Source organism: Nasonia vitripennis (genome assembly GCF_009193385.2).
Source record: "Nasonia vitripennis strain AsymCx chromosome 5 unlocalized genomic scaffold, Nvit_psr_1.1 chr5_random0002, whole genome shotgun sequence".
Taxonomy (NCBI): Eukaryota; Metazoa; Arthropoda; class Insecta; order Hymenoptera; family Pteromalidae; genus Nasonia; species Nasonia vitripennis.
In genome coordinates, this window is record NW_022279652.1 from 258,304 (window position 1) to 280,633 (window position 22,330).

The 22,330-nt window shown below is 36.6% G+C and overlaps 2 protein-coding genes across 2 annotated transcripts in view; one reads left to right on the forward strand and one right to left on the reverse strand.

Annotated features, from left to right (window-relative positions):
* The window catches only part of LOC116417791 (SET and MYND domain-containing protein 4-like), a 224,254-nt gene that overhangs the window by 117,407 nt on the left and 84,517 nt on the right, over nt 1-22,330 (forward strand). The window contains exon 5 of the mRNA XM_031932842.1: nt 18,077-18,290. Within this exon, the coding sequence (XP_031788702.1) occupies nt 18,077-18,290 (214 nt within the window). The remainder of the gene's footprint in view (nt 1-18,076; nt 18,291-22,330) is intronic.
* Nucleotides 1-22,330, reverse strand: part of LOC116417792 — a 55,320-nt gene that overhangs the window by 629 nt on the left and 32,361 nt on the right. The gene's annotated exons all lie outside the window — the stretch shown is intronic.

Genomic DNA, 22,330 nt, shown 5'->3' on the forward strand with positions numbered 1-22,330 from the left:
CTAAAGACATTTCACCAAAAGACATTTAACCTAAAGACATTTCACCAAAAGATATTTAACCTAAAGACATTTCACCAAAAGACATTTAACCTAAAGACATTTCACCAAGCGACACTTCGCCAAAGCGGCTTTTCGACAATGCGACATTTCGCCAATAACGACATTTCGCCAATGCGACATTTCGCCAATAACGACACTTCGCCAAAGCGACTTTTCGCCAATGCAACATTTCGCCAATGCGACATTTCACCAAGCGACACTTCGCCAAAGCGGCTTTTCGACAATGCAACATTTCGCCAATAACGACATTTCGCCAATGCGACATTTCGCCAATAACGACATTTCACCAATAGCGACATTTCGCCAAAGCGACATTTTGCCAATAGCGACATTTCGCCAAAGCGACATTTTGCCAATAGCGACATTTCGCCAAAAATCGTGTGCGGTGTAATTACTAAGAAATCAGTTAATTATAACATGATAAACGCTTCGCGGAACGCTTAACCACGGTTCAACGACTTTCTGCTGCAACAAAGCCAATGTACCACTCCGAGCCGGTGCTGTTGGGATTTTACATTATTCTGATATTGCTCTACATCAATATAAAAACCATGGTCAGCCCGAGTTGACCAGCTGGGTTTTGAGTGTGGAAGGGCGCGAAGCGCCCAACACACTCATTACCCAGAAGGGTCAACCAACTCGGTACTAGCACCATTGCGGTAACAGAGTCACAGCTATACCAACCCGAGTCAGTGCTGTTGGGGTTTTAGGTTATTTTTATATTATTGAGAGACAAACAATATCACAAAATCGTAACAAAACGGACACAAATCGGTCACAATATGGTCACAAAACGGTCATGTGGCGGTCACACGCAGTCATGTATCGAATTATCGAATTAGGTTTATAAGAAGTTGTTTCATTTCAATCCGCCAGGTGGCGGCGACCCTACTTTTACCAATCCATTATCAAAGTTGTATTCTGAGATGCATAAGTAGGGACTGAGATATTAAGCAAATAGTCTATTCCAATTTATTTGGAATATTTTTTAAGTCCCTCAACCATAAAAATTGTCTGTCCCATCATCCTTAAACATTTTCTAAGTCCCCCTCACCCTTTAAAATTTGTTCCTCCCCATCTGAAAATTCTTTCATCAAAAATTAAAAAAATTTTTTTTTCACAATCACTTGTTTTTTATTTATTAAAAATTGAGTTTGAGTTAGACTACATATCTAGTACAAAGGTTTGAGTTAGACTACAAATCTGGTACAAAGTACAATCCCATGTTACATTAGAAAGGCTTCGTTTATCATAAGCAGATAGAAACAGCTAATAAAGTTCATTGGAGATGTACGGAGTATGACAATCTGTTTTGTAACGGCAGAGTCATCGTTGCAAATGAAGTTGTTGTTAAAGAAATCGGTCATACCCATGAGGCTTGGGCTTCAGATGTAAATAAAAAAATATTATTAAATAATATTAAGGATACAGCAACATTTTCTGTGGCATCAACTAGGGCAATTGTCAGCAGAAACGTTTCTCAAGCTTCTGAGTCGACAAAACTAATTCTGCCAAAAATTAAAAGTATGAAAAGGACTGTAAATAGAGTGCGAGCACGACTAGCAGATCGTCCTAACCTACCTACATCTTTGGAAGATTTAATAGTACCAGAAGATTTACAAGTAACCGAAAGTGGTGAACGTTTCCTTTTATATGATTCAGGTAGCGATAATCAGAGAAGGATACTTATTTTTTCAACAACCAATAATCTCAAACTATTATCAAAAAGAAAGAATTGGTTTTCTGATGGAACTTTTGATAATTGTCCAGAATTTTTTATCAATTATACACAATTCACGGATTGTATGATACAGTAACAGTTCCATTAGTTTACTGCCAAACAAAACTACTGAAACCTACATTGAATTATTTCAGGTATTAAAACGTCTTCAACCTAATTTGAACCCAGAATTAGGGATGATCGATTTTGAGTTAGCTGTTGCGAATGCATTAACCTCTGAATTTCCAACTATTAATATTAAATTCTGTTTTTTTCATATGAGGCAATCATTGTATAGGAAAATAGGAGAACATTCTTTGAAAACCTTATATGATGATAATGAAGAATTTAAGTTTTGTGCCACCAGACGAAGTTAAGGAACTTTGAAAACTTAGTCGAAGAGGAGTTTGCAACTGCAGAAGCAAACGTAGACAATTATTTAGGATATTTTCAGAATACCTACATAGGTATTACTGTAGGTAGGCGTGTTGTAGCACCACTTTTTAGTATAGATCGATGGAATCATTACAACTCAGTAATTGACAACCTATCTAGGACAAATTATAGCGTTGGGGGATGACATCGAGGATTCGACTTTACTATACACAAAAGGGGTGCCAACATTTTTGATGTATTCAAAGCTTTCAAAGCCGACCAAGCATTGACTGCGGTTAAATTAACACAAATACGTACTGGCAATGCGCCAGAACCACCTAGGAAGAGATATATGTCATACAATGAAAGAATTCAAAGTATAGTTTCAAAGTATGATACAGATATTTATTCCGACGATAAAATCTTATATCTATCAGATATTGCAGCTCTACTAGGCTCATAAAAAAATCAAAATAGTTTATTAACTATTTCAAAATATAATATTTATTTAATTTATATTTTTATTTTATAATACGATGACAAACAATATAAGATATTGTTGATATATATATATATATATATATATATTATATTGTTGATATAACAAATTTAATAATCAAAGATAGAAAGCAAACTTCTTTTAGTTTTTTACCCATGTACTATTAAAACTACAAAAAAAGAAATAAAAAAACATAAATAAAAAAATAAAAAAAAAGAAATAAAAAAAATAAATAAAAGAAATAAAATGGGGTCGACAGCCGACACGTCCCCTTCGTGACCCTGGAATACAAACTAAGATCAGTCTTTGTTCTGTTTCTTGGGTAATGGCCCTTTGCCTAAGTGTATCAATAAATTTGCGATTGTACCCCGAAGAGCTCCTAGCATTCTTAATCCAAACCCATAAATTCTGTAAAGTGCATATCCATGTATAATTGTTTTTAATATATATTTTGATAGTCCTATTATGATCCCAATCATCATTATGACTGCAGTAACTGATCCGAATGTCACGAATTTTTTCCACAATTTGTTTACTGTATTTTCAGTGGAGCTAGTTAATGTATTTTCATTCATTAAATTTAAAACATTTATGTCGTCGGTAGAAACATCTTCTCCGATTATTCCGCGACCAACTTGGTTTAATACGGCTGACTTAGTTACTGGAAAGTAACAAACTTTTTCGTAAGTGAGGAAGTAAAATTTGAGCCTTGGTCGGTCAGGATTAATTTAGGTGAACCGTATATGTATACGCAATAGTTCAAAAATGCAGTCGCGATGTGTATAGAGTTCGCTACCGAAAGAGGACATAAAATTACATATTTCATCAGAAGGCATTGCATAGTTAGTATATATGTATTATTGTTCGTTGTTGTTGGCAGGGGCCCAACGATATCGAGAGCAATTTTGTCAAATGCCTCGCCTGGCGTGTCGGTTAAGATCATGGTTTGATTAACCTTACGTCTTACCAGTTTCTTTAATTGGCAAGTTTCACAACGGCTTATGAACGTCTGGACGTCCTGCTTAACAGAAGGCCAGTAGTAATCTTGTCTAATACGCAAGTACGTCTTTGTGACCCCTTTGTGACCATTGACGGGCGAAGAATAAATCGTATGTATAATATCAGTTGACTTGTACGCGAACGCGATTGTTCTTTTTTACACAAAAAGCAAGAAGAACTTTTCGACTGACTGTCCGAGTGACTGCTGAGCCAAGCTCCACTCTGTCATGATGTACATAACGGTTTGCGTCATGCGGGGCTTGCGCCCCACTACAGACCGGTTTGTTCTTGCTTGTGATAAAGTAAGCAAGATTATCTTTGTATATGAGAAACGAGTCACGTATTTCAATTACGTTATTCTTTGCTCGTCTCATGATATCGTACGCAATAGCAGGCGGTTCAAATATCTCAGACGATTGATCGCTCGAGTTCTTTATTGAACTGACAGCCGTCTCGGATAACTCCGGAGGGTTATCGTCGATAGCGTGTGCTGTGATATCATTTTCATCATTGTTTTCATTTGTATCGTCATGACCGGATTCGACAAGCGTAACCACGCTCTCGGTAGAATCGGATTGGATCACGTTTCGTTTGCGCGTATGTTTAATTATCGGTACCTTGGAATTTGGCGTGAAAAGAGAGACACGGCGCGACGTGCTAGGCATGTCTGCTGGAGTGAATATTTCATCTGACTCGGACGAGGCCAGAGTTTTAACAAAGATTTTGCCTTCCGGCTGGAGTGTCGGTGGATTTCTCGATAATGCGTCTGCGACGTAATTTGTCTTTCCTTCTTTATATACAATGTTATAATCAAATTCGCTGAGTTTAAAATAGAATCGTTTCAAACGCGTAGTCGGATCTTTCAAATTGTGAAGCCATACTAAAGGCTTATGATCTGTCATGAATGTGAATCGGCGACCGTACAACGCGGGCCTAAACTGCGCTGCTGAGTCGACCATGGCCAAAAGTTCTTTCTCAATAGTTGAGTAATTAGTTTCTGCATTTTTCAAAATTCGAGAGTACGCGATCGGCTTATCGTCCTTTCCATAAATCTGGCTCAGCACGCTGCTAATAGCAAACTGACTGGCATCAGTCGTTACATAGAAGTGTTTTGTATAATCGGGGTATACGAGTACAGGTTCTTTTGTTAAACATTGATGTAAATAGTCGAAACCTTTTTGGCATGCATCCGTCCATTCGAATTTCGTACCTTTACGTAAGAGTGAAGTCAACGGTTTAGCTTCTTTTGCAAAATTAGGAATAAACTTACGATAATACCCGACTGCCCCGATAAATTGTTTAATATTTTTCTGGGTTTTTGGAATAGGGAAAAATTCCATTGCGTTGACTTTACTCTTATGAGGTCGGATTCCGTCAATTCCAATTTCAAGTCCCAAACAAACTACTTTTTGGCAATAGAATATTATAAAGATAGCATATTATAAAGAGATGACGTGCGCCATCAAAAACCAAAAGTTAAGTATTTTGAGATTTCTAAATATATTTTCGGCATTTCAAATAAAACTTAGCTTCTCACGCGGAGACGTAACAGTGACTGCTCGGTTCGAGCTCCGGTGGTGGAATGGCGTTCTGGGCTTCGTCTGAGAACTTCCTCGAAGATTTTGGAGGTGGAGCCTCATGTGTGGAGGCGGACTGATGTCTACTCTCTCTGCTCTCATTGGTGTTATCATGGGATGAGAATGATGGCTTCCTCGTTGCCATGGTTACGATGTTCTTATTGGCTGCCGTTCTACGACTTCGCTGGTGAGAGAGCTGTGCAGTGACGTAGGTGGATGATGCAAGTGTGAGTCAGTTCTTTGGTCTTCGGTCGCATGAGAAAGTTTACAGTTCGAGTAAGCAAGGCATCGAAATATAGTAAGTGTTTATAAGAGGTTAAATATGCAAAGCTTGTGGAGTATAAAGTGTCGGCGGATGTATAGTATAGATATCTCTTGACAGAAGAGTCTCGAGTATACGTGTGAGAAAAAAGGCGAAGAGAGCTGTGCATATCGACGAGTTACTCATCGGTTAAAGGCGTGTGACAAATATATATGGTCGGGCTAGCTTATACGTACCAATGCGTAATACATATGATTTTGCTTAACAATACTTTAACTCTAGTGACCAACGGGGTCAGTGTCTACATACATATGAATATCTCTTATTGTAATAATTATTTAGCGCTAAAGGAAGACGAGAAAAGGTCTAAAGGTATCAGGGAAGCATGAAGACGTAAGAGCATGCTGAAGTTTATGTGAATATATATATATATATATATATATATATATATATATATATATATATATATCCGCATCCTCCCGCTCGGCAGTCCATGCTTCTCTTCTCTGTAGATCTCAATCGATTCCAATAGACTCCTATATATTCACATAAACTTCAGCATGCTCTATATATATATATATATATATATATATATATATATATATATATATGTATATATGTAGACCTTGGGTGGTGAGTGGATAGGATGCTTACATACTGTGTACTCGTATGTAGACGTATACATACAGGGTGTTTCATTTTAATCCGACCACGACAAAAAACCATGGAAAAACTAATTTTAACGAAAAATGACCTTAACAAAAGTTGAAGGGGGTAAAGGGGGCCATCGAATGACACAAACACCTATGACCTTGAACTCGATTTTCAAGGTCATTTGAGGGTAATTGTGATTTTTTTTAAATAGGAACCTCTATTTTAGACCTTGGAATCGGATAGAGCGGAAAAAATTACGTCGCAAAGGATATTTTAAGTTTGCTTTGGTGACCTTGAGCAGGTCAATTCAAGGTCAAATAAGAAGTATCAGCCTAAGATTGTTTTCCTTTCAATTTTTTCGTAAAATTATCATTTTGTTATTGTAATAAACATTAAGAGAATAATTGACTTAAAATGTGATTATGCTTTGCTGACTTTAAAGCCATTTTGTAAGGTCAAAAGTGCAAAAATGCAATATCAAATGTTATGTGGAGTCCATATTTATATCCTAACTTTAGTGTTGCCCAGGAACAACGACGTGGACGTAATAGGATTGTGTTCCCTTTGGGGTGCTTGATTAGAGTGAGTCTCCTTGCCTCTCACTTTTATTATGTACAGATTTGTAGGTGCCCAAAGACACCACCATTTTTTTGGTTTCTATTCAGTTCTTGGGATGTTTTCGTAAGCGAATTTTTATCCTATCTTTAGCGTTACTCAGGAACGACGTGGACACAATCGGCTACTAATTTTCCTCATCGAATTTTGCCTGAATTTATTGTTGAAATAAATAATTTATTTTGTAAAGATGATTTTTCATGTTGAATTTTCCCGCGACTCATTGTTGAAATAGACAATTTTTCTAATAAGAGATCTCTTTTCATATGAATTTATCCTCTACTCATTGTTACTTAACTTAGTATTCAATAGTTTACTAGTTATTGAATAGTTATGATTAGCCAAACTAATCAAATATCATTTGTTTAACATTTTCTCTTTTTCATTCATTGACCTTTATTTTTTCTATTAAAATTTATTACTCATCGAAAGCTATCTAATTTGTTCAGTTTGGTAAAAACAAAATTTTTTATTGAACTTGTTATAAATTTTTAACAATGGCTGATTATCCAGCCGCTGAAAGGGTTGATATTTTATTGATTCTTGGTGAATCTAGACGTAATTATCGACAAGCTGCAGCCTTGTATCGAATTCGATATCCCGATAGAAGACATCCAAGTCATACAACCATTCGTGAGATTTACCGTAGAGCTCAACAAGGGCAACTAGCACGGGTTAGAGAACGTCGTAATTACAACGAAGATGATCATCGTGTAATGGTCGTTTTAGCAATGGTTCATTTGAATCCCCACGTTAGTACCCGTGAAATTCAAAGGCAAAGTGGTATACCTATGGCTACTGCTTGGAGAATACTGAGAAGTCAACGTTATCATCCATATCATATTACTTTGACTCAGGATCTCACACCTGCTGATATGAGGTTAAGGCTACAGTTTTGCCAATGGGCACGACAAATGATTGCTAATGATCGTCTTCTAGTACTTCTTGAAGAAGTAGATTTATACACAAGAGCAAGAATGTGGATTCAATTAGATGGAGCTCCTGCGCACTATGCTCGAATAGTTAGACAATATCTTAATCAAAATTACCGTGACAGGTGGATTGGACGAACTGGACCTGGAGATTTGGGTATTCGATGGCCACCGAGATCTCCAGATATGACATCACCCGATTTCTATTTGTGGGGGTATTTGAAAGATGTTGTTTATGAACATGAAACTACAACAAGGGAAGATATGATCCACAGAATTCAAACCGTTTGTGAAAACATCCCAAGAGCTGTATTACTCAGAACAGTAGAACATTTTCAGCAGCGAATTGAATTGTGTATCCAACAAAATGTTGGTGTCTTTGAGCACCTGCGTTGAATTTTGAGCAAAAGTGAGAGGCAAGGGGACTCACTCTAATTAAGCACCCCGAAAAGTGAGAGGCAAGGGGACTCACTCTAATCAAGCACCCCGAAAAGTGAGAGGCAAGGGGACTCACTCTAATCAAGCACCCCAAAGGGAACACAATCCTATTACGTCCACGTCGTTGTTCCTGGGAAACGCTAAAGTTAGGATATAAATATGGACTTCACATAACATTTGATATTGCATTTTTGCACTTTTGACCTTACAAAATGGCTTTAAAGTCAGCAAAGCATAATCACATTTTAGGTCAATTATTCTCTTAATGTTTATTACAATAACAAAATGAGAATTCTATGAAAAAATTGAAAGGAAAACAATCTTAGGCTGATACTTCTTATTTGACCTTGAATTGACCTTCTCAAGGTCACCAAAGCAAACTTAAAATATCCTTTGCGACGTAATTTTTTCCGCTCTATCCGATTCCAAGGTCTAAAATAGAGGTTCCTATTTTAAAAAATCACAATTACCCTCAAATGACCTTGAAAATCGAGTTCAAGGTCATAGGTGTTTGTGTCATTCGATGGCCCCCTTTACCCCCTTCAACTTTTGTTAAGGTCATTTTTCGTTAAAATTAGTTTTTCCATGGTTTTTTGTCGTGGTCGGATTAAAATGAAACACCCTGTATAATGAGAAATATCGATAAATGTTGCTACAGGCGGCTTATAACTAAAGAAATCTTGCTTTCGTATACTAGGATCGCATGACTTGATAGTAAGTGGCACAAGATGCAAGTACAGACTTAAGTAGATACAGATCTAACAGAATAGGTATTACTAATTTAGCCAATAGCGTGAAGGAAGGCGGAGCAAGATCCACCCACCTTCAAGCTTATACATTGCCCATATAGGGAATGGGCGTGGTCTTTAGCCACACACTATGTGTTCGAACCAAAAGTCAATCTCTTATACGCTGCTAGCAAGGAAGTAGGCGTGATCTATACACGCCCGCTTTCTTGAAGCCAAACCGAAAGTCAGAGTCAAACTACTACTTGCATCTTATGTGATCCTAATCGGTCTCGCGCTTAAATGCTACGTAAATGTTGTACAGTGTATTGTAAATAATATAATATATGTTAATAAGATATATACTAGTGCATATATGGCTAATCTGAGTTTTATATTTACATTTTACATGTGAATTTGCATAAACTTTTAAGGCATATTCGCTGTGAGCACGACTGGGTCCGACATCTGGCGAGATAAAATGGCAACCGCGAGAGTACATTTCAGTGCAATCACCTATAGAGATTCCGTTAAAAATAGATAATTTCGAATCTAAAATACTTATTTTGTGAAAATAAGTGATCCAAACGAAGCATAAACATTCTTATATATTTTCCAACATATTTCGGTAAGTACACTGAATGTAAATATTCGATTTCCAAGACAATGTTTTGTAAGCGGTCAGAGGTTATATTTACATATCATACATATAGATGTATATATATATATATATATATATATATATATATATATATATATATATATATATATATATATATATATATATATGTGTGTGTGTATGTGTGAATTTATTTGAAAATATACAATTTCAATAGATTTAAATTAATAGTATCAAATTTTAAAATAACGTGATAAAGGACATTTAGTTATTTAATATTTTTAATTATTTTGCAGAGTAAATATGAATATCATCTTCAAAACTGGTTTTGAAAAAATAAAACATGTTGTTCAATTTCAACCTGAAATGATGTCAAAGGGTAAAAAACTGGTTGAAGCTAATCATGTTTTTGATGTTGAGGAAATACGAGAAAATGGAAACAGTCTTTTTATTCGAGCTCAAGTTATCAGACAAACATCTGTTACCTCTACGCCTTATAAAGTGCAATTAAATGTAAGTAAGCTTTACATGTTCTAAACTATTTATAAAATTTTTTGCATAAAATTAAAATAACAAATCTTTTTAGATAAATGCTAGTCGAGTAGTGACAACTGTGACTTGTAACTGTGTTTACAATCAAAGTGGTAAATGTAATCATGTTGCTGCTGTTATATATTTACATAAATAACGAAGACAGCTTATCAAAAACAGACTTTGAGCAACAGTGGGGTAAACCTACAAGCCACCAGCTGGTTAAAGAGAAGTATGCTAAGGGCAAATTTTTGTAAGAAATGTTTGGATGCACACCAAAGACGCAAAAGAGTGAATGCTGTCCTGTGAAAGTTTCTGACTTAAAAGACGTGTCTGCATTAAAGCTCATTGGTTACACGACATTTTACCTAAAGACATTTCATCAAAAGACGTTTCACCTAAAGACATTTCACCTAAAGACACTTATCCAATGCGACACTTCTCCAATGCGAACATTTCGCCAAACGACATTTCACCAAGCGACATTTCGCCAATAGCGACATTTCGCCAAAATAAACAGTATTCAATAAAAAATAAAATACAAAATAACTTTTATAAGAAGACTGTAGCCGATCTTAGTTTGTATTCCAGGGTCACGACGGGGACGTGTCGGTGGTCGACCCCATTTTATTTTTTTTTAATTTATATACTTTTTTTTATTTTTTTTTATTTATTTTTTTGTAGTTTTAATAGTACACGGGTTTTAAAAAACTAAAAGAAGTTTGCTTTCTATCTTTGATTATTAAATTTGTTATATCAACAATAATATATATATATATATATATATATATATATATATATATATATATATGTATATATATATATATATATATATATATATATATATACAGGGTGACCCAATTTAAACGGGCACCGCTCATAACTCGTCAGGGACAGCCACAATCGAAAAAATGGTAGAGACCAAAGTTGTAGGATATCGAAGGTGCAACCCGATGGTGACCTTGGATTTGACCTTGAACGCGTTTTTCAAGGTCATTTGAAGGTCAACTTTGGATTTTTAAATAGGAACCCCATTCTTTTATTGCGGGAATGGAAAGAGCGGTAAATTTTACGTTCAGAATGGTATGTTCGGTTGCGGTACTGAAGGTCATCGCAAGGTCATGCAGCCAGAATGAAACTCCGCCTACGTAATTCCTCTAGCAATATATATATATATATATATATCAACAATATCTTATATTGTTTGTCATCGTATTATAAAATAAAAATATAAATTAAATAAATATTATATTTTGAAATAGTTAATAAACTATTTTGATTTTTTTATGACCCTAGTAGAGCTGCAATATCTGATAGATATAAGATTTTATCGTCGGAATAAATATTTGTATCATACTTTGAAACTATACTTTGAATTCTTTCATTGTATGACATATATCTCTTCCTAGGTGGTTCTGGCGCATTGCCAGTACGTATTTGTGTTAATTTAACAGCGGTCAATGCTTGGTCGGCTTTGAAAGCTTTGAATACATCAAAAATGTTGGCACCCCTTTTGTGTATAGTAAAGTCGAATCCTCGATGCCATCCCTCAACGCTATTATTTGTCCTAGATAGGTTGTCAATTACTGAGTTGTAATGATTTCATCGATCTATACTAAAAAGTGGTGCTACAACACGCCTACCTACAGTATTACCTATGTAGGTATTCTGAAAATATCCTAAATAATTGTCAACGTTTGCTTCTGCAGTTGCAAACTCCTCTTCGACTAAGTTTTCAAAAAGTTCCTTAACTTCGTCTGGTGGCACAAAACTTAAAGCTGCGAGCATTTTCATTTTTCTATTAAATTCTTCATTATCATCATATAAGGTTTTCAAAGAATGTTCTCCTATTTTCCTATACAATGATTGCCTCATATGAAAAAAACAGAATTTAATATTAATAGTTGGAAATTCAGAGGTTAATGCATTCGCAACAGCTAACTCAAAATCGATCATCCCTAATTCTGGGTTCAAATTAGGTTGAAGACGTTTTAAAACCTGAAATAATTCAATGTAGGTTTCAGTAGTTTTGTTTGGCAGTAAACTAATGGAACTGTTACTGTATCATACAATCCGTGAATTGTGTATAATTGATAAAAAAATTCTGGACAATTATCAAAAGTTCCGTCAGAAAACCAATTCTTTCTTTTTGATAATAGTTTGAGATTATTGGCTGTTGAAAAAATAAGTATCCTTCTCTGATTATCGCTACCTGAATCATATAAAAGGAAACATTCACCACTTTCGGTTACTTGTAAATCTTCTGGAACTATTAAATCTTCCAAAGATGTAGGTAGGTTAGGACGATCTGCTAGTCGTGCTCGCACTCTATTTACAGTCCTTTTCATACTTTTAAATTTTGGCAGAATTAGTTTTGTCGACTCAGAAGCTTGAGAAACGTTTCTGCTGACAATTGCACTAGTTGATGCCTCAGAAAATGTTGCTGTATCCTTAATATTATTTAATAATATTTTTTTATTTACATCTGAAGCCCAAGCCTCATGGGTATGACCGATTTCTTTAACAACAACTTCATTTGCAACGATGATTCTGCCGTTACAAAACAGATTGTCATACTCCGTACATCTCCAATAAACTTTATTAGCTGTTTCTATCTGCTTATGATAAACGAAGCCTTTGTAATGTAACATCGGATTTCCCTTTGTACTAGATATGTAGTCTAACTTAAACTCCATTTTTAATAAATAAAAAACAAGTGATTGTGCAATAAAAATTAAAAAAATTTTTGATGAAAGAATTTTAAGATGGGGAGGAACTTTAAAATTTTAAAGGGTGAGGGGGACTTAGAACATTTTTAAGGATGATGGGACTATACTGTGTGTGATCGTGTGTGTGGTCGATACATGACGCCGTGTGACCGTCACATGGCCGTTTTGTGACCAGATTGTGATCGTTTTGTGACCATTTTGTGACCGTTTTGTTACGATTTTGTGATATTGTTTGTCTCTCAATAATATAAAAATAACCTAAGACCCCAACAGCACCGACTCGGGTTGGTACAGCAGTGACTCTGTTACCGCAATGGTTCTAGTACCGAGTTGGTTGACCCTTCTGGGTTATGAGTGTGTTGGGCGCGTCGCGCCCTTCCACACTCAAAACCCAGCTGGTCAACTCGGGCTGACCATGGTTTTTATATTGATCTAGAGCAATATCAGAATAATCTGAAATCCCAACATCACCGGCTCGGGGTGTTACAGCATTGGCTTTGTTGCAGCAGAAATTCGTTGAACCGTGGTTAAGCGCTCCGCGAAGCGTTTATCATGTTATAATTAACTGATTTCTTAGTAATTACACCGCATACGATTTTTGGCGAAATGTCGCTATTGGCAAAATGTCGCTTTGGCGAAATGTCGCTATTGGCGAAATGTCGTTATTGGCGAAATGTCGTTATTGGCGAAATGTCGCATTGGCGAAATGTCGCTTTGGTCAATTGTCGCATTGGCGAAATGTCGATTTGGTCAAATGTCGCATTGGCGAAATGTCGCTTTTGTAAAATGTCGCATTGGCGAAATGTTGCATTGGCGAAAAGTCGCTTTGGCGAAGTGTCGCTTGGCGAAATGTCGCATTGGAGAAATGTCGCATTGGAGAAGTGTCTTTAGGTGAAATGTTTTTAGGTTAAATGTCTTTTGGTGAAATGTCTTTAGGTGAAATGTCCGGTTACGAAGCTCATTACAGCTGAGTCAACCAAAGATGAAAATGAATACGCAGTTAAAGCTGTGATGTCCTCACTTCTAACAGATATTGAAGGTCTTTTAAAGAGGGAAAACTGTGAAGTTTGTGCAGACAATCTTCTTTTATATGTTGAAGACAATGAAATATACACACAGAAGTTTCAATTTGAAAATGAGTTAATAAAACAATTATATACTAAAGAAATAGTGTTGACAAGAGATGAAATAATAAAAGTTTGCTGTAATACAGTGGATAAGTCAAAGTGCAAGGATTGGTTTTCTGCTAGACAGTGTAGAATATCTGCAAGTACAAATTGTCACAGCATCAAAATCCGTGTTAAGAAATCCATTGCTTCTGTAGTTACTGACATGATATCTCCTAAGACTATCAGTACTCTGTCACTTCGCTATGGAATCGAAAATGAATCTCGCGCAAGACAGCATTATAAACAATTATTTCACTGTGAAGTTATAGATGTTGGAATTGTTATTAGCAAAGTACAACCTTGGCTATGCGCAAGTCTTGATGGAATAGTTATCGTGGATGGTTGCATAAGCAAAGTCCTGGAATTAAAATGTCCTATCAGTTGTTCCAATAAAGTAATTGTAGACTTTGAAAAACAGGAGTGCAATGTAAAATACTTACACAGTTTGAAAGCAATGAAGTCGTATTAATAAAAACAGTACCTTACTACACTCAAGTGCAAGTCCAAATGTATTTAAGTGGCTTAAGTGTTTGTGATTTATTTATATATTCTAGTGTACTACATGATTCTTGCTGTGTACAAGTTCATCGTGATGAAAACTTCTTAAAACATGTTATCACTAGTTTTGAAAAATTCTATTTCGAACATTATTTATCAGCATTGTATGCAGCAAGTCTAAAAACAATATCCTAAACGAAAAAGTTGTACTACATGTTACAAAAATCATACAATAAGTCTGAGTCGTCTCCAAAAATTATTTATATTTATATAAAGTAGATTAAGATTTAAAGTTATGTATAATGCATGCTCAACCTTATGAAGGTTCAATGGTTTTTTATGTTATAGTAAGGTATTTTTGTTAAAAACAATGACTTTAATACATAGACGCATTAACATTATTTATTGATAAAAATGTACAAACTTGTCAAAATACAAATATGCTGAGTTCACACTGAGTCAAACAATAAAAATATATTGTTAATAAAAGTATGCAATGTATGTATTGACTATTATCCTCATTCCTTTTGGTTTTCTTGATTATCTGAGAAAATTGGTGGTTGTAAATTCACTAGTACACAGCATACATGCAATATATCATCAATGTGTTGAAATAAATATTCAGGAATATTGTCCAATATTTTATAAATTCTTAAACGTTGCATTATACGCTCTACGCGGATTCTCACTTTTGCCACATTGTAAGTCTGATCAGTTTCCTCATGGGTAAATTCTTTTTTTTTCCAAAAATGGAGGCATAACGACCAACACTGTCTTACCCTTTTGATCAATTATTTATTGTAGAAATGTTGGGAAAACCTTTATCAGCCAACACACAATCTCCATCTTCTAATAAGTCTACAAGACCAGATTCAATGGTAATTGGTGAATCACTCTTCCTTCCTCCGGCAACTTTTGATTTCAAGCAAATAAATCCTGATGGAGTAATTCCTATTAATACCTTAGCTGTAAAACTTTTTTATAGTGTGAGTAGCAATATACACGATTATCCACTGATGACGGAACTTCAATTCTAAACTCAGTACAGTCTATGATTACAAGTGTATTGCATACTCTGGATAAAAACACTGTGGCATCGTTCGCTGGACAACATCTTTGGTTGGCCAAAATACCAAATTTGAGGTAGCACTACTAAGCTGCTCCAAAACATGATGAAAAATTCTTGATATGGTGGTTTGATGCACAGAAAATAAAACAGACATTGCTGAAAATGATAATCCCGTCTTGATTCTTACTAGGAAAATAAAGAGATTATCTTTTTTTGACAGCTTCCACCTCTCAGGTATACTAATTCTTTGTAATAAAAAATCGAAATTATTCAATGACACGCCAGCAAGATCAGACATCTGTTCATTATTTTTCACTGAATTAAAATCAGTAAAGGAATCACTTTTCACTTCCACTTCACTATCACCTCCAACAGCTTTATCAACGTATGATTTTACTTCAGTTCCGCATCTTTTATTCTTGAACTTCGACTTAATCTCAAGAGTTACAATTTCATTAGCATCCAAAATTTCTGTTTGAACTTCAGCTTCACAGAAGTCAGATTTTTCATAGATGTATCTATTACACGTAAATGTATTTTCATGATAGCTACACTTGTTGAATATATTTACTTGAGACTCTTGATCAATGCATACTTTTTCAGGCTAATGTACATCTATGTCAGTAGAGTCTTCAACAACACTTTCATAAGGTGTATTCTCCTGAGGCGTCGTTACCTGGCACTCTTGTTCAATGCACACTATTTCATACTGATATACATTCATGTCCTCAGTAGAATTTTGAAAAAGACTCTCATCAGGAGTTTGGATGATATTTCCACTCATGACTGTTGCTGCAGTGTTCGTTAATGCTTTTTGGAGTCTCCTTTTCATGAAACGATGGTGCCTGTAACAATAACAAATAAATAGTGTCACAAAATCAGTGATCGTGACAGAGTTATTTCACAAAAAACAATTTTGTTTACCTGTTCATAGCAGCTAATTCATTTACATGCTTTCTCTTGTAGACACCAGGAAAAATTGTTGGGTGATAAGAGGGACTGAATTGATTTTCTGACTTTTCATTGCCAATAAAATGACTGCTACATATCTTGTCATCAATCCGAAGAGTCCATAGTGATCCATCAGAATTATCCAATTGATTAACAAACAAAAAATAAGTTGTTTACATTACTCCTTTGAGCAGCAGCTCAGCTGTAGCGTCTGCTTGTATACACTTTGATAAGTATGGTTATGTTACTCACTTCTTTCGACTTACAGCAGCAATCCTTTTTTGTCTCTGGGTTAATTTCCAGTCATGTGTTGGGAATTTGTAAAATTTGTACTTACTATTTTCACTTGTGTTTTTGCAATCAACAACACAACAATAAGTACGGCCCATTTTATTTAATATTTACACACGGTTATGCACAGACATTTACTCTCGCTGTTTCTCTATTTCTCCGCTGTTAAGCGCTGACAGTCACTGCGAAATCCCCTCCATCCGGCTGCTCAAGGCGAATATGTTGAGCACATGCTCTGTATAATATGCGAAGATTGTAGTGATGACACAAATATAATACAATGCAAAATTATAATAAAAATATAATTTAAACAAATGAATTTACGTAGATTGTCAAAAGTATAATTTGTGCATATGTTCTATTGAAAAATATAAAATTGCGTAAATGCAGTGTAGTATATAATTGTAATATAATGTAAAAATAGTGTATAATTAATATTATTAATATTATTAATGTTAGTAGCTTAAATAATTAAATGTGAGTGCGTTTTTACGCAGCATGACTGTCGATGATTCAGTTTTTCGATCAACTGAAAATATCATTGGTCATACGATAATCAGTTACCGTACGATAGTCGACGGTACGCGATCGATCGCGAGCAGCTAAATCTTCCCGCGAGTAGGGACTAGCTGTTGTCGGTATGTTATCGACATCAGTCAGTGTGCTCGATTCACGTATGGTATAAAGTCCTTTGCGTTCTACCGGTATAACGGGGATTTAATCGTTTGCCGTGCTTCGCGCTGAAGATTTACCTTTTTGGTTTCGAAAAAATTAGACTGAGAATTGGCCGACGTTACAACATGGATATTTCCGCAGATATTCTACATGAAAAATATTCATTTTTTTACAATACGTTCCCTCTTGAAATTATCTGTGGAAATCTATGTGGAATCCATGTGGAATCAATGTCAATTCGTGTAAATATCCACGTACATAATCCACATGGATATCTAGTCAAATATTTTTATTAGGGTTTGCAAATTTACTTTTTATTTTATTAATTAATCTTAATACAGAGATATTTTCATAAAATATAAATTTCTGAATGAAGCTTGTAATACAACGTCAAGTCTGTAGCTCTAATGGTTTTAAAATAAAAAATTGCTTTATGAAAATTATACGTTTATTAGACTTTTAATTTTTGTTAAAGTTTGGAAATTTAAAATGGATAAGGAGGCATGGTTTTTGACACTCCCTCAAAGTCCAATACTTTATATTGCATATTTATTTGATAACCAAGTTTCCATAATAATAATAATAAATTAACTAGTTTGAGGGGATTTTATAAAATGCACTTAATAACAAATTCTGATGAAGTAAACATTTATTTGTAGTTTTTGATATTTCACATTATGTTTTGCAGATTTGCATGAAAATAGACAACATAACGAAATTGTCGTGGGCACGCTTTTGTTAAGACATTTACTTTTATTACAATTTAATGCTTATGAGATATATGACACTATCTCTGAGAATATCCCAAATGTGTATGATACGTACAATCTAAGATATATTGGTGTTGGGATATATCCTACAGCGGCTAGATTCAATCATGAATGTTATTCTGCAACTTTCAGGTAAGCATTGTCATATGTCTGTTTTGAAAACTGTATGTTATAAATCGGAAACTCTGTCGCTGATTATCTAATTTTACAAATAAATTCATCGTTACAGCCCTGTTAAAAATGTAAACAGTAAATAAAAAATATGTAATATAAATGTAAACAGTAAATAAAAAATGTAAATCTCCTTCTGAGTGTTGTACTTGTTCTTCTTTTAGTTTGGAATACTTCCTTACTTTTTATGGCCAATAGGTAAATCGGCGGCATACCAGCAATTGTCCGATACTGTACGGTAAGCGGACGCCACTCTTAGTGCACATCGTCTGTACACAGTGGTTAGTAATCGGGCATACGATTTCACCCGCATCGCATCTGCCCATATTGGGGCTCCATATAGCATAATCGATGTAGTTACACTGGCTTCTTAGCATAGTAACCTTTGCTTCTGAGTTGGACCTCCTACATTTGGCATCAATCGTGATAGAGCAGCGCTGACTTTTACTGCTTTATCGCTGACTATTTCCAGATGTTGTTTGAAAGTTTTGTAGGAGTAAGCAAACGAAAAAATAGCGTAATAATTCTAAGTTTTAATACTCGAAAATGAAACTCAAGGATTAAAAAGGTTAAAGTATACTGTGAAATTTATTCAAGCGAAAATTATAAACTGACTGCTCAGTTCGAGCTCTAGTTGAGGACTGCCGTACTGTCTGATTCAGTGCGACCGGCAGTGAGTAGGTGGAGGTGGGTGTAGGCGGTGCTGGTTCGGCATTGGTGTTGCCATGGATACTGCAATGGCTGCTTGTGACGTAGACTTGTTCTGGTTGATCGTCGTTATTCTAGTGGCGGGACTATGAGTCGGATGAAATCATCTTCCGTTGCATCATGCTTGATTTCAGCCGTAGTATATATGAAGTATAAACGTTATTAAATCGTGATATAAAATATACAAACAGTTTTTTGATCCGCCGCCGCCGCTTGATGACATTTTAAGGCTTGGACGTGAGAGCGAGTTCGTAGCTATACGCAGATAGCATATTACAAAGAGATGGCGTGCGCTTCGGGACATCGTATTACAAAGGAGTATACGGTCACTGCTGGATGTATAGTCTTGGACTTATCGGTTTCAGAATACAAAAGCGGTGTTACCGGCGTTGACTATCATCGCCTTCTACTCTGTACGCCTCTTTTTTATACGCATGAAGAATAATGTTGCTTTGTTTTTTAATATAAAATAATTATTATGAATTTCGTTGCGGTTTCGATGCTAAAATGTAGGTAAGAGCTTTTACATGATTTTAGTATTTTACATTATTTTTCTAACTCCAAAATTAAGGAAGATGTGGGGTCCGAAAGGCGAGGAAGGTATCAGGAGAGCAGGAGATCTAAGGAGGTAAGTTTATCGGTATTGGGAGGAGGCTGATCATGGTTTCTATTACTGAGAGGCAGTTGTCATGGTTTCTATTAGTATTGGATTTCAGGAGGTAGTTGATAATGGTTTCTGTTACTAAGAGTATATGTATGAATAATATGATTGTCTGAATTTCTAAATTTACTCGTAGCAGAGATTATATAAGGCACTTATGTAATGACTTAATCTAACGGGTATAATAGTAATAAATGTTAGTAAATTAATAATATATGTGTATATTGTAAGTGCGATGTTACGCAGCATAACTTGTTGATTATTCGATTTATTTATCCTCTTTGGATAATTTCTCATTTACCACACGGTAGTCGGTACCGCGGGGTAACATCTCTACGGTCAAACGGATTAGCAGCTGTCGGTAAGTTATCGACACTAGTCATGGTAATGGGTCCAAATGCAGTGTATGGTTTTCTACGTTCTGCGTTCTGATTTGAATTTAAAGTATTATTTGTCTTTTTAGAATCGAAAAAGTTTGTGCGGCGAATTGGCCGACGTCACACAAAACACGGTGGATCGCAGCGCACTTACGTGTTGTTGTGACTCGAGGTTAGCACGTTGTCTGCTACGCAAAGGTTATGCCTGTGCGGATTGCTTGGTCAGCGCAGAGGCTTCGACGTCTTGACCTGCTCGAGGAGGTGATCTACGAAAATCAGAAGGACTGCAGCACGCTTGCAACATCGCCCAGCTGTCTTACCGACAAGGCCGGTGCGATGAGTCGCTCCGCATCTCGGTCGTAAGTATGCGACCTTGCTCCTCATGCAGATATTTTGGAGCGTAGGCGGGTCCCGTTCGAGGCACGCTGGCACTCAGGCTGCAACGACTCGTAAGTCGTTGCAGCCTGAGTGCCAGCGTGCCTCGAACCTCCAAGTCCTCATGTGCGTCATGCAGTATTTGCAATAGGAAAATGCGCTGCATATATGAACGTGAGTGCCGCGATAAGACTGCCGCTGCATCTGGACCACAAGAACTCCAAAATTGTTGTAGTGATGCAAGTGGTGGTAAAGTGTGTATACAATGTTAGGATTTCAGTGCTGAAAATGTGTGACGTAAATCAGGGTATAGCATAGGTGTACTAGCGAGTTCAAGCTCTAAAACACGTCAATTTTTCCCGCAGAACCTACTAAGCCGACAACAGCAAGTGCAAGGCCTGCTACGAAGAGTCCAACAACACCTGCACCAGCCTGAACCCCGAGGACTGCAGCAGCTGTTGGAACGTCTTTGACGGCTCGTACTGCGTGGAGAAGTGCCCTACGTATAAGTTCGACGACAAAGGCCAGTGTCACCACTGACACAAGAACTGCGTGGGCGGCTGTGCATGCATAGCGAGATGCCTGAGAGATGCCTGCAGAAGGAGCTCTGCCCCGACAGTTTTTTTCTAAATTCGGTGATTGCGCTTCCACAGGAGGGCGGTGATCCAAACGACAACACGACGAATTCCAACTGCACAGAGGCTTGTCCGCCTGAGTACCTGCGCAAGGTCTTACCCAACGACAGCTCGCAGAAACCGGTAGACTTTGGCCTCCAGTACGACGGGAGCTGCAGCTAGCCATTCTGGGATCTTCATCGTCAGTGTTCTTGTCAACATCTTTATCTCCTTCGCCGGTCTCTCATGTACCAGTAGAGCCTGAGGGTCAAGGCCAATGAGAACATCGTAAAGATGACGATGGCGTTCACTAAGCTAGACGTCATGGAGCCGCTAAAGCCGACCGGCGTCAAGCATACGGCGAGGACAAGAACTCACACTTCTGGGCTGGCGGACGTAGCGCTGCAGAACTAGGACAAAAAGGAAAGCGTCTAAGATTCGGATTCCGACGAAAATCAAGACAGAGCTCACTCAACGCTCAGAAATTTGTTAATTAAAACGCCTCACAAGCCCAATCGCAGTAACTCGGGATCCAACTCGCCCGACACTGACAGCAACACTGCGCATCTGGCGACGCAACAGCTTCTGGTGCACAAGGCAATTTTGAAAAAGTTGCCAAGGCTGGAAAGAAGTCCAAGATGGATACACTGAACGAGGCCATCAACAGTATCATTTAACACAGCAAAGTACGTTTTTTTATGCATAAGTACATTTTTAAATACTTCTATCGTTAATTATTATGATGATTTCTTAAAATTATACTTGATCAATTGTGATTGTTTATTTGATCTTTTTAACCCTGAATTACTTTAACTGAATCTCTATTTCTGTATAATTTATAATTCTTTAATGAGAATATTTATGTTTTTGGACAGAAGGAAGATGACTCTGGAATAGAGGACGTAAAATCGCGTGAGCTGAAGCACTTTGTACTGGTTAAAATAGGGTCAAGAACATTCGTAAACACCCTGAATGCGATCGAACCATTGATCTGCAATATACGCATCTGTCTCTGCATCGTCCCTAACGACAATTTCAGAATGCGTCTTCCTAGTCTCCACCCAAATCTGCTTAACAGCATCAAGTCGCGCCTGGACCATGCTTTTATTAAGCGAGTCACGCTGCTTAGCAAGCAGGCGTGTACGAATGCTCTCAATTTCGACTTCTCGAGCCGTCTGTAACGCAGTCAGCATCTTCAGCGCAATAGGAGCCATGATGCTCGCAAAGTCTCCCTATACGTAACGCAAACTTAAAGAAAATAAGTGT